At 38.9% G+C, this 12,832-nt stretch overlaps 1 protein-coding gene across 2 annotated transcripts; it reads right to left on the bottom strand.

Moving 5' to 3' along the window:
• Window positions 1-1,140: 1,140 nt before the first annotated feature.
• On the bottom strand, window positions 1,141-8,048 carry loxa (lysyl oxidase a). Of its 2 annotated transcripts, XM_077542276.1 has the most exons (7): window positions 7,316-8,048; window positions 6,295-6,403; window positions 5,798-5,929; window positions 2,613-2,769; window positions 1,881-1,976; window positions 1,678-1,793; window positions 1,141-1,601 (listed from the first exon to the last, which is right to left on the bottom strand). In XM_077542276.1, exons 1-7 carry the CDS (start codon window positions 7,947-7,949, stop codon window positions 1,595-1,597), a joined length of 1,251 nt encoding a protein of 416 aa, XP_077398402.1. In that variant the 5' UTR covers window positions 7,950-8,048; the 3' UTR covers window positions 1,141-1,594. The 2 variants fall into 2 exon arrangements, with proteins under 2 accessions (XP_077398402.1, XP_077398403.1); XM_077542277.1 differs by lacking the exons at window positions 5,798-5,929; window positions 6,295-6,403; window positions 7,316-8,048 and adding an exon at window positions 3,760-3,785.
• Window positions 8,049-12,832: the final 4,784 nt, after the last annotated feature.

Here is a 12,832-nt window from a genome sequence, read left to right as displayed (position 1 = left end):
AACTTGCCCAGCAGTGTTTAAGCCTGGGCATACAATATCCTACACTGCCTGTAGATGTCCAAGATTTTTCACCTTAGATGTTACATTTAACTTCACATTTAACAAATAAAAATCAGGATAGTTCATGTGCTTGTCCTCCTTAGTTCTACAAATCATAATCACACTCTTAGTCGTGTTGTTATTGATGTCAAACAGCTCACCACATTCTGCACAGATGTTAATAAACTGCTGTAGGCCAGCAGAGCTCGGGCTAAACACAACTAAATCGTCAGCATACAGTAAATGATTCACGAGCAAATTTACAGCAAAACAACCAGTTTTACATGTCCTAAGCCTGGTTGAGAGCTCATCCATATACAGGTTGAATAAAATTGGGGACAAGATCCCACCCTGCCTGACTCCGTTGCTAACCCTAAATGGGGCAGACAAAGCATTCCCCCACTTAACCTGCATAGTTTGCTTACTGTATCAACAAGCGCACAATGTATTTGGGAACACCTTTGTATATCAGCTTCATAAAAAGCTTTCGGTGATTCAATTGCTTTAGAAGCGTCCAAGAAACACATAAAAACTGATGAATTTTGCCGTTTGTATGTATAAAAATCTATACCAGGGAGATACTGTCATTGGATTTCATGAAAGGTTCTTTGTAAACAGAAGTTATTATTATTATTATTATTATTATTATTATTATTATTATTATTATTATTATTATTATTATTATTATTATTATTATTATTATTATATCATCATCATCATCATTATGGACCGCTGTCTATTTTCAAGGACGGTCGGCTCGATTGTTTTTTGTTGTTGTTTTTTCACTCGATTGTTGATGACGCCAGATATCTTCAAGGACACAAGTACAGATTACGGTACTACCCCAACCCCCACCACAAGGTAGTTTGTTAGCGCCCTCTGGTGGCGATTGGACGGAGTAAACCATGTGTAATACATTTTACTGTACTTGTTTGTTGCCTTTTAATCAACATCAGATAGATAGATAGATAGATAGATAGATAGATAGATAGATAGATAGATAGATAGATAGATAGATAGATAGATAGATAGATAGATAGATGTGCGCGTACACATACAGAGAGAGACCGGTGAGTGACTTCAAATTGATCTCGCAGATGATACAGTATCACAAACTTTTATTCAAATAATATTAATAGTGAACACATTTTGCTATTGAAACAAACAACTTGTACACTTTCATTGTGATTTAAAAAATAGGCATGTTATTGTGTTAATTGTAATGGTCATTTTAATTTGTTTTAATGGTCCTTATTATGATACTTAAAAGGTAAGAAAAGAACAATCAATACTAAAAAAAAAAAAAAGACCTTTCAGAAGGAAATGACAAAACAGAAAGAAAGGAAGAAAAAGTAGCATCCAAATCTTAAGAAAACAATTATTGAAGGGACATGGCATGCAATGAAAATTATTTCTAATTATGTCTAAACTATATAAACTATGAGTATTCCGACGATTCAAACTGTGTTAAACAATGACTCCTTTGGTTGTAAATATGTTCAGTCATCCTCAATGTCAGCCACACAGTTGAGATGCTGTGAACGATTCTCCGCCATTAATACCTGGAAAGTAACATTGACTCATGATTAAGAGAATATTTAAAGGATCATGTGTAAGGTATGGCAAATCGGTTCTTACGTTGACATGTGACAACCAGACAAGTAGGCGTAGTTGCCCGTGTAGCGGACGTCACAACGCACAATGTTGTTGCTATAGTCTTCCTCTGGCACCTGATAGAAAGGATTCACGCTGACCTGCGGACAAAAAGTGACGAAGATAACGATGAAGATGAGGATGCAGGAAGTACCGCACATATTTGGTGACGCTTCTTTGCGGCACACCTTAAGGATGTATTTCCCTGGTTTCACGTCTGTGATGTCAATCCACTGGCAGTCGATGTCTGCGTTGTAAGTGTCGTAACATCCTGGACTCAAACCCTGGAAAATAAACAGCACCGGTATGTATGATTTACATAAACAATCATTTTTAATACAGTTATGTGTGTAAAAGCAACTCTAAAAAACTGTGATGGTGAAAGTAGAGAAGCAACAATAACACAAAATATATATATATATATCATTTATGAACTTAGGCTACCCTATTTTACCGGTGGAGAACTATTTAAGTGAGACGTCTACTAAGGTAGAGAATTAGTTCATTTTTATGGTTCGACATGGTTTTTCACTTTTTCACTATCGCACTTTATACCTATTAAGTTGGGAAACAAAACAGATAAATATCAAAAGGTAACACTATTTATATTTATATAAATAAATAAAAACTCAACAAGCTCTCACATTTTCAAATGCTCACTTCTACAACATACCTAAAAAAAATCACAATGTTCCATTATTTAATACAAACAAATAAAAAAAAATTAAAAGTAATATGTAAAATATTTTTTCTTATTTTTGTATATTTTAAATTAAGGATTTAATTAAAAAAAACTATATTTTATTAATAGTTTTATTTTCAAATCAACCAACCAACTATTTAATGAGATAAATAAATAAACAAAAATAATTTCTAACTAACAAATATGGCCCACCCTTGCATTAGCTAATTAGCAGCACCTGAGTGTGTGAGGTACAAGCGTAGCGCCTGTAGTAGCCGTAGTCGCAGGATGTGTCCTCCAGACAGAAGCTGACTTTGTGGCCCTCGGCGACCGACCGCTGCGTGGCATGGTCCAGCAGCTCATAGCGACTGAACTCATCCATGCTGTGAAAGTGCCTGTGGGTCCACACCGCCATGATATTATTCCCAGTAAAGTACATTCTTTCACACCTGCACTCTCTAATACAGTGATTGTCAAACTTTTTACTCCATATGCCACCTCAAAAAATACTTACCAGTAGCTCTCCTTTTAACACCGTAATGACCAACATGAATGCAAAGTAGTGGAGGAGGCGTAAGCAATCATCAAAAACGGAGTGTACTTAAATAATGATTCAATTAATATTGCACATTAGTTAAATTTAAAAAAAAAATGCTTATGTAAAAGTAAAAAAAAAAGTATTGTACTGGATTAAAAAAAAAAAAAAAGCTTAAACAGGATGTATTTTTATCTATAATAATTTAATTGAATTGCACAGGTAGACATTATGTTGTAACCATAATACAAATGTGTTTAGCATAAAGTACACGTGAAATGTTCAATGCAGAGATTAGATGACTTTGTATCCCCCAAAAATCTACACAGCATACATCAGCCGTGTTTTGGAGCTTGTCACATGCTCACCATTTAGAAGGATTTGTACAGACAGTTGATTTTTTTTTCCTGCTCCACACATAACTTTGGAATTAGGTCATTTTTTATGCGGAAATCTAAAAGCCAGTTACTTTTCCATTAGGAAAAAGGGCTCATTAGCTGTTAGTTTTACAACGTCTGGATCTGCGCTGTAAATGAACACAACTGACGGTTCATGTAAAGTTCGCTCACATGAAAATGTTACATTTAGAATTTGCGCATTTTCCCCTCCTGATCCTGCGATTTCTCTAGAAACAACAACGGCAGGCGATTGGAAAATTGGGATTTACTTGTGCAGCATGAGCTTGAGCATATTTCAGTTTTAATTTACCGCATTTTACCAAAACATGAATGGGCCTTTTCTCATAAGTATTTATTTCCGAGCTAATATGTTTAAAACATACACATACAGTGAAAGTAAAAGAGGGGTACAAACATACTGATAATAACGCAAACAACTCCAATGTAGTTACCAGGTAAGCTAACAGCTAGCCTTAGCGTCATCTCATTTCTTCTTCTTTGTATTTTCCAGCAGCCTGATCACCATGCTGCCTCTCAGAGGTCAGTCTTGGTTCTACAAGAGCTATCCGGTTTCGAGGATGAAACTCACAGTTTTTAATTTTGTTTGTGTCCTAGAGTCTGACGTGTGCTTTGACTCCAATGGACTTTATGTCACGGAGGAGGCGGGACTTCCGACTTCCGGGTTTTCACCCATCAACTTTGTTTCCGTTTCCGGTTTGCGACATGTGGGCTGCGTCCCAGTACTTGCGCTTCCGCCTTTGTGCTCCTCGATTGCGCGTTTCCGTCGACGGGTGCAAGGCTGCGAGTGTGTAGTAGTGTCTGTCTCAGTGTCCGAAGCATTTCAGATCGCCGAGACGCCCTCCCGCCGATGAGCGGGAGCGCGCTGTTGGGGGGCGCAGGGGTGGGGGTGCGAGTGTTGGAACGCGGCCGGAAACGCTAATGTGTAAAACCCGGAAGTCGGAAGTCCGTGGCATCTACCCCATAGACTGTACATTGTGCGTTGACTGGTCAGTAATAACCCTATTGTAGCACACCCTCTAATTAAGCTATTTTTAATGTGATCTATTTTTCTACCCTTCTATTGTTTGTATTTATACTTTGCCGCACGTACATTCAACAAACAAAAATCATTTGTGAGTGTTGAGAATGGTTCACAACTGAAATTGAATTTTAATTATTAATTTTTTACAGCCTTGCCACTTGTTGCTAGGCAGAGTTCTGACAAACAAGTGTCTGCTGGTGGTGAACCTTTTAAGATAATTATTTTTATACAAAGAAACTTTTCAGTTCAAAGTGTTTAAAAATTGGAGAATTTGGCCCCAAAATTCACACAAACACCATCATGGATCCTTCATCATTCCTCTTTTCATTCAAACAAACATGCCTGTTATGTTAATTGAAGACTAATTGTCCATAGGTGTGAATGTGAGTGTGAATGATTGTCTGTCTACATGATGTACCCTATGATTGGTTGGTGACCACTCAAAGGTGTACTCCAGGGGCGGTTCTAGGATCTTGGCTAAGTAGAATATACACATGACACAACAGCTAGCTTCGCTCACTCCGATTCAAACACAGGCGCTGTCTCTGACCACCTGAAACATTTCCTATCTAGAAAAAACGTCAGCTAACACCTAACTAACAACATTAACAGTAAGTTACCATTAAAAGCAGCAACAATAAGGAATGGTAATGGTAGGAGTGTGCTCGTATTGAGTGGTAGAACCCCCTATCCTGGTTTAAACCAAATACTTACACGACATCTATATCACTGGAAGGCCACTGTCTTTTACCTCAAATATTTTTTGAGGCAAGGGGGTCGTTTATTTTTTGTTAAAATACTACATTTCACCAAGGTGGCCTACTGAATGATTATACTTTTGTCGCTTGTTTTAAAAGGGCATACAAAAAAAATACAAAAAAATAAAATAACTTTTAGGGGATGCTGGGATTAAAATGAGGGGTGCTTTGGAACACCCCCAAAAGCACCTATGCCCAAAGTCCTCTGCCTATCTATCTATCTATCTATCTATCTATCTATCTATCTATCTATCTATCTATCTATCTATCTATCTATCTATCTATCTATCTATCTATCTATCTATCTATCTATCTAAGCTAGCTGGTCTCACTGATTCCCAAAGTGGGGTACGAGGGCTCCCTCTAGTGGTATGCAAAATAATCACTGCCGAATTTCAGCTCAGTTATATTTGATGAACGCTCAACACTCAGCCCTATTGTATTTTAACGTCACGAAGGCGATACTTGGAGAACCGAATATTTGTTTAGGCGGAACTTGGTGTAAATAGTTTGAGAACATTCAAACTAACAACGTTTTAAAGTAACCCGACGTTTTTGAACAAAAGTGTAAAATAAAGACAGGGCAAACAATAACTACCTCATCCTGCCCCTAACCACCACTAGACCTAAAGAACCAGATACTGTACCCAATATTGTGGTGATGAGCTACTATAATGTGTGTATACCCACTGGTGACAGCTGTGCCATTCCCAGGCGTAGCGCGGCCTGCTGGGTCGGAAGTCAGCCGTGCCCTGGTTTTTGACCCTCTGGGGGAAGCGCAGCAGCATTCGGGTGTCATAGTCATGGGCCGAGTAGGCCGAGCTGCAAAGAAGAGGGAATATGTCTTTTTTTTTTAAATACAACAATGGTGTCCTGACCTGAGGTGTAGCCTCTGAGGGAAAACAGCCTGAGCTTAAATGGCGGGTGGAAAATAGCACGCAAGGCACGTGGTTGTTTGGGTTCGCTGATGTGTTTACCATTCTCGCTTCTTTTCCTCAGGCAAACTATGATTACATTTACTCCAATCCGCCCCTGCAGTCCCGTCACTGGCTGGATTTGGCTCATTTTACCTCCTCGTTTAGCCACAAGCACTTTAAAGTCATGGCTCTGACTCTGAATCACACTAATTGCCATGTTGTTTTGTTTTATTTCAAAACCACCCATGGCTGAAAATGTTAACAGCCTACCTTGACAAGCAGTTCTCCTCAGCTGCACATCTGAGGTTGTACATGGGGCTGCTCTGCACATAAGCAGCAGTCTGAATGTAGTATGGATCGAGCACCAGGTCTGGAAGACCTACAAGAAAGACATTGTGATTTCAATTGAAGTACATTTAGGAAGATGTGGGCATGATGTAAATTACCAACCACATCGAAGAGCTGCCTTTACAAAGATTATAAATGACAATACAATGTTACAATATGTATGTATGTATGTATGTAATTTAACCCCGTTATTAATATAACAGGAATTATCATTGTGAAATTCAAATTCACAGTACAAGCAGGACATTACCGCCACCTACTGGACTCAGGTGTTGAGCCTTGGCAGAGGTCTGCGTTCTACTAGTGACTGTTTTAAATACAGACGTTTGTGACACAGCAATTCTATATTTATTATAGATGTATTACATTTTTAGTATGTATTTTTCGACCTAATAAAATTGCTTTCATAACCAGAATTTTTTTGTTACATTTTTCTTATTTGTTAAGTTTAATTTATTTAAAAAATGTCTTATTCAATACTACGATTTATTTTTAAATACATTAAATTGATACATACAATATTCACATTTATTATGGTCTATTATTTAGTTTATTGTATTTTATTGTAAAACTATCACCACCTTATTATTCCATAAGTTTTAATAAAAGTATTGTTTAAGATTTTGCATCTATATATTTTATTCATTATTATTACAATATTTTTGATTTTATACATTATTTCTCATTGATTATTGTATATCTAATTGTATTTATTTTTTATTGTAATTTAATATATTGTTTTATAACTATATTTCATTATTATTATTATTATCATCATCATTATTATTATGTTACTTCAAATGTCACTTTAAATTTATTTTAGGGTAAGGGTTGTTATAGGATGTCATTGAATTGTGCAGGTGTATAATTAAGTGTGCGCTGAGTGAACCTGGATTCATAGACTGTCTCGATGGTGTCCACAGAACCGAACCCTCCCTCTTACCGTACTGATGGTACCTTGTGCCATATCCGGGTCTGGATGATCTGGAGCTGGGCCTCTCGTACACGTCATAGTGATTGTAATAGGGATTGTCGTGGTCCATGTCGTAGTGCTTAGACGGGTCGTAGGGGTCGTCGGCGACCATCACATCCTCCCTCCTGGGCTGAGGCGGGCTGACGGTCACTTTGGCCTGAGTGTCGTTGCTGCGCTCGTTCGCGTGGTCCTGCACCCGGACCTGGACCCGGCGGTGCTCCCTGCCTCTCACCAGCCGCTGGAGCGCGGGCGGGAGCGCCTCGGAGTCCGGCCGGTGAGCGGGGGGCTGCTGCGGGGTGTCCGACGCCCGCTGCGGAGTGTCCGACGCCCGCTGCTGGGCGTCGCTGATGATGGTTATCGGTTTCTGCTGCACTTGCTCCTGCGGCGCGCCGCGACGCCTGGCCGGCTGGTACTCGGCGCCGTGACTTAAAATGCTGAAAATGTTGCCATTGTGAGACCACTGCAGTGTTTGCCTGGGAGCGGCTCCGGGGTTATTCCCTTGGTGGGGCGCCGGGTGTCTCTGGCAACGCGCACCTCGAAGGGTCAAGACAAATAAATAGACGCAGACGAATGCGTAAAGCGGCGTGCCAATGCGTAATCCCATGTTGGACTCACTTGCAGTTGCAACCCTGGCACTTGTCTTGGTTTTTAATTTACAAATCCACCATGTCAGTTGGAAAGATGACGCTGAGAGCACACAGTAGGCAAGGAAAAGTGTGAAAGTCACATCTCTCCACTCCCGTAGTCTGCACATGCACTTGGAGATGAGGAGGAGGAGGCGGAGTTGTGAGTTGGCATTATGGGATGGTTACACAAGTCTACTGGTCATATAACAATTGAATACTGTCTGCAAGTCTGTCTGTCCCTGCTGTCCCAAGTGTCTTTAAAACAAGTCATTTCTTTGTAGTTTTTGCACCACAAAACAGACTAATTCATTGAAAAGTGAGCACTTGTCAAGTCTGACACATTTTGGCTCGCAACACAAAGGAAACATATCAACCAAATCAAGGCTCATAATTTCAATTCCGAAATTATGTACAAATCAAAATGGCGGTCTTATGCTGTATTCGATGAAGGTTTGAAGTCGGATTTATACCATTTGGAGTGTCCCATTCCACCCTCAAAGCATTTGAGGCAAATCATGTAAACAACAAAGATGGCTGATTCCAATAAATTCTTTGTTGTTATAGTTAACGCAACCATTTCAAATCGCATTGTGTCACGTGAACATATGTCTTGTATGTACATTTGCCCCAAACGCTTTGTGGTTGGAACGGATACAATCCGAGTGGGATAAATCCAATTTACTACCTTCCTCGAATGCAGCATTTCCCTCAGTGAAAGTATTAGACTTTGAATCGTTGTAATTTGATTTGTGAGGATTATTTTGACTTAAAAAAGTGATAAAATGTTGTTTGACTACTATAACAATATGCCTGGTTTGTATGCTAGTCATAGGCAAAAGCAATACAATACGCCGTGGTCGTAAAGTGTTGCATTGTGGAAATAGCAAAAATACCCAGATGTACGGAATTGTCAATTGCTACTTTAATTTACTTATTTGACGCAGCCAATTTAACACAACATGATTTAACCAGACCAACAAACAATTTATTGAAATCAACCATATTTGTGGTTGTTATAACGCTAAGGACGGAGCTAAAACAATCCGGGTGAGATAAATCTGACTTCCCACCTTCTTCGAATGCAGCATTACAGTCGACTACGGCAGGCTTAAAATGCGCCAATGTGGCGGCCATGTTGATAGGGTAGCAAGTCTCTTCAAATTCAATGGAAAGGGTGGACGTTAGCTTAACTCAAAAGGAGCATGCTAATCTTTTTTACTCAGATGCGAGATGCGTTCATGTCTTATCAATGGTACACAAAAATGTACCAAACAATATGTTTGTACTTTATTTGGTGTTTTTAGGGCTCTTTAATTCTGCATTGTTGATAAACGGCACTAGTTTTACTGAAAAATAAACACCTCTGCATTACTGTGTTCTGCTGGCAGAGTGGCCAGCTTTGCTAAAATCCTATAAAATCACAGCCTCTGCAGTTAACGCCAGAGCTACCGTATAATACTCAGTTTGGGAAACATTAAAGCCTTTAATTTTCCTTTGTATAGGAAAAAAAATCATCTATACAAGCCACCGCAGGATGACTTGGGCTCAGCTATCGTGATTTTGGTTTCATGCAGCCCCTCACAAATCAACAGCAATCGGATTCACCGCAAACTACAGCTGCGGTCATGACATTTTGACCCCACATGCATCCTTCCTATCCTCAAATGTGCTGGTGACTGTGTGGTCACCAGCTCGACTCTATGCCTGCCAACTCTCAGTAGTTTTTAACTTAATTGCTCATCAGACGCTGGAGCAGGATGTGGAGCTCCCTCTGCTTGCTACGTGATCCCAACACAGCGAAGAATGTCTCGGAAGCTTTTTCGGCTGTTGCGTGCATTCACAGGAAATTCAGCTTTTCTGGCACGTGGTCAGTACATGGATGCAAAGGCTTTGATCGGGTTCCATTTAGCCGTGATCACTGGGAAGAGTCCCGTTTGAGCCACAAGTGAGCCATGAAGACGAATTGAAGCGTCGAGGCCGTGACGACACCTGCAAGCTATTAACATATTCGCTCGCTGCTCTCCTATTGGCTGCCAAGCTTGCGTCAACTGTGGTGTCCCCGTGCAATCTTAGAAACTAGATTCCCAGAGCACCGAGAGAGATATTTTTTCTGCCAAATTTTCAAACTTCTGTGGTGTTTCTTTTTTAAATTTTTTTTTTTTTTTTTTTACTTTTGCCTTTGAGGACGACTGGAGGAAAGTCATATATGCAGTAACCAGCTGCTTTCTGACTTTACCAGCTAATCATTGATAAACTATAAAGGCATATATTGGAATAGGGAGACTAAAGTGAAGGACACATATGCTGATATATTGGGCCAAATTTAAGAATTTATTATGTAAGCATGATGAGTTCCACCTGCGCAACCTTGATCATCCAATCACAAATTTAATAGCGGCTGTGTTTGTGACTAATGTGGTGAAAGAATTCTGAAAATCATTTTCATTTTTTACAGTGTATTAAACTGTAGCGTTTCTTTAATTACAACAACAAGCGGTTAATGTCGGTGCAATCGCGTCAAAATTGCCGTCCAATGTTCCACCTACGTAGAATGCATTCAGCCAATCACAGCTGCCAGAAGCAGCTGCGTTTTATGAATTAATGTGGAAGCAGACATGTCAAACTTTTTGCCAAACATGTAAATATAGCGTTAAACAGTCAGAACGGTTCCTAACAAAACAGAAATATATGAAAACCCTCATAAGAAATATGTAGCAAATTCATCTTTTAAATGACAATGTGACATCCCAGTTTGTGATTTTATTTTATTTTTTAAGAGAAAAAGACAAGTTTCCCTGAATCGGCATACCAAAATACACCAATGAATTAGAAAAGAAATAGACATAATAAAATCAAATCAAAATTGAAGTGGGAGAAAAAAATCCCAATGTTGCTAGGGTAGAATAATTTTAGTCCTCTTAAGAGTGATAATCGTTATCATATTTTTCAAGTGTTTTATGTCTTTATAAAATAGTGTGGACGGATGGACGTTTTCATTTATTTAGATATTTCCTTATATCTGTTTTAATCACACACTGATAAAAAAAAGAAGTATAACTTGGTTTGGGGGTGGAACGATTAATTGTATTTCCATTAGCTCGATTTATGGACGTTTCTGGTTACAAACGGGCTCATGGAACCGTTACCAATTAAGTTTATAACTCGAGGTCCCACTAAATACTCAGAGCATTTCAGTGAATCCCCTATCAAGGGTTAACGATAGCTAGGACAGAGCTGTAAATTTCTCAGAGGCAGTCTTATGCTTCTCAGATAACAGAAGGACAGACATCTTCATCTTTTACCATCACGTGAGGCTGCTGGTCCATCTTGTGTAAGCTGTGGGCCTGAATGGAAGCCAAATGGAGTCACTTATGCGTCCAAAAAGCTTTCCTCCCTTCAGAACCTCTTGGACTGCGCACACAGAAGATAAATATAAGTTTATGCTTCATAATTATACACGCAGATTGAGAGAAGAGCTGGAGAAACACTCAGTGGGAAAAAAAAAAAGTTCTTAAGTGAACATTTGAATGACTTTCACATGCCCTGCTGCTTTATTGTGTTCCTCTATTAGCAAGCACTTTATTGTGTTTCATTTCTTTGATGGTGCATCCTAAAAAGTGACAAACATGGCACAGTGAGGCATAAGGAGTCCGATCCAGCTGCAGAGGGTCACTGATGGTTTTTTTGTGCTTATAATTCTCGGAACTTTCACTTCTCCTCTCATTCCCTTACACATCTGTAAGGAATTAGCCAAGTTCTTTTGTTGCTGGAATCCACCTCAGGTCCACATTTTTGGCTGTTCCATGCTGCAGGAATTTAAATCAATTCTTGCCTCTGATGAATTAGAACTGGCAGAACACGGGGATTTCTCCTTTTTCTTTCTTTAAAAAAAAAAAAATTAGTAAAAATATCCTGTGGTGTTCCACAGGGGCATTACGTAGGGCCACTTTCCTTCTGATGCTTTATGAATGATTTATCAAATGTTTGGTAAAAATCCTGTTGGAAAACGTATTCATAATGCAAGAACATTGCTATTTTAGGGAAATATTCAATGTTACTTCCAAATTCTGTTATGGTCATTTTGGCTTTTCAAAGAAAAACAAGGAAGAATGCAAAAGGAGGTAGAAGGGCCTCCTGCATTAGACGTGATTAAAGTCAAGCAGGAGAATGGTCTCCATTTTCTCATGATGCTAAAATCAACATCAATTTAAAGTGCCCTCATTTGGTCAACATCTGGCAGACATTTTGTTTGAATCCAGTGTGCAGACAGAGGAATTTTATTGAGTGTACCTTTTAAGAGCATCACACCCTTTAACTCATTTGCTCCCAAAAACATATAAATATGTGCTATTTTAATTGTTTTAAGTGTCCCAAAGACATATGTATACGTTTTTTATATATATATAAAAAAATAATAATAATAATTTTATGCTAGAGCATACAGAAGGCTTTGAGGCCAGCAGGTGGCAGCAGAATATAAGGAATCAACCAGGGCCATGTTGCAAACAAGCTAATTTACCCACAGATTTGCTAATTGCTGCAAAACTTTTTTTCCAGATGAAATAAGGGACTCTAATCTTTCTTTTGGTAGGTTTTATGTTTTTATAGCAATAAAACACAATATTCTGTGGGCCTTGCAAAATCAGTCAAAATCCAGTAAAACAGATGGGAGCGAAGGGGGTTGCTTCAGTGAAAATGACTGTGAGTCCATGAGTTAAATGCAGCAAATATGAACTTTTGGATTCCTCTTTTGAAAATATGTAAATGTGTTAATTATGCATGGTTTTCTTATTGGAACCTCATTGCACGAGGAACACTTCTTTTTGCTCTTGTTTCTGCCATGCTAGAACAAAATGTAATT

The sequence above is a fragment of the Vanacampus margaritifer genome, chromosome 14 (genome assembly GCF_051991255.1).
Source record: "Vanacampus margaritifer isolate UIUO_Vmar chromosome 14, RoL_Vmar_1.0, whole genome shotgun sequence".
Classification (NCBI taxonomy): Eukaryota; Metazoa; Chordata; class Actinopteri; order Syngnathiformes; family Syngnathidae; genus Vanacampus; species Vanacampus margaritifer.
Note: the sequence above shows the minus strand (reverse complement) of the source record. Positions and strands in the feature narration are given on the sequence as shown.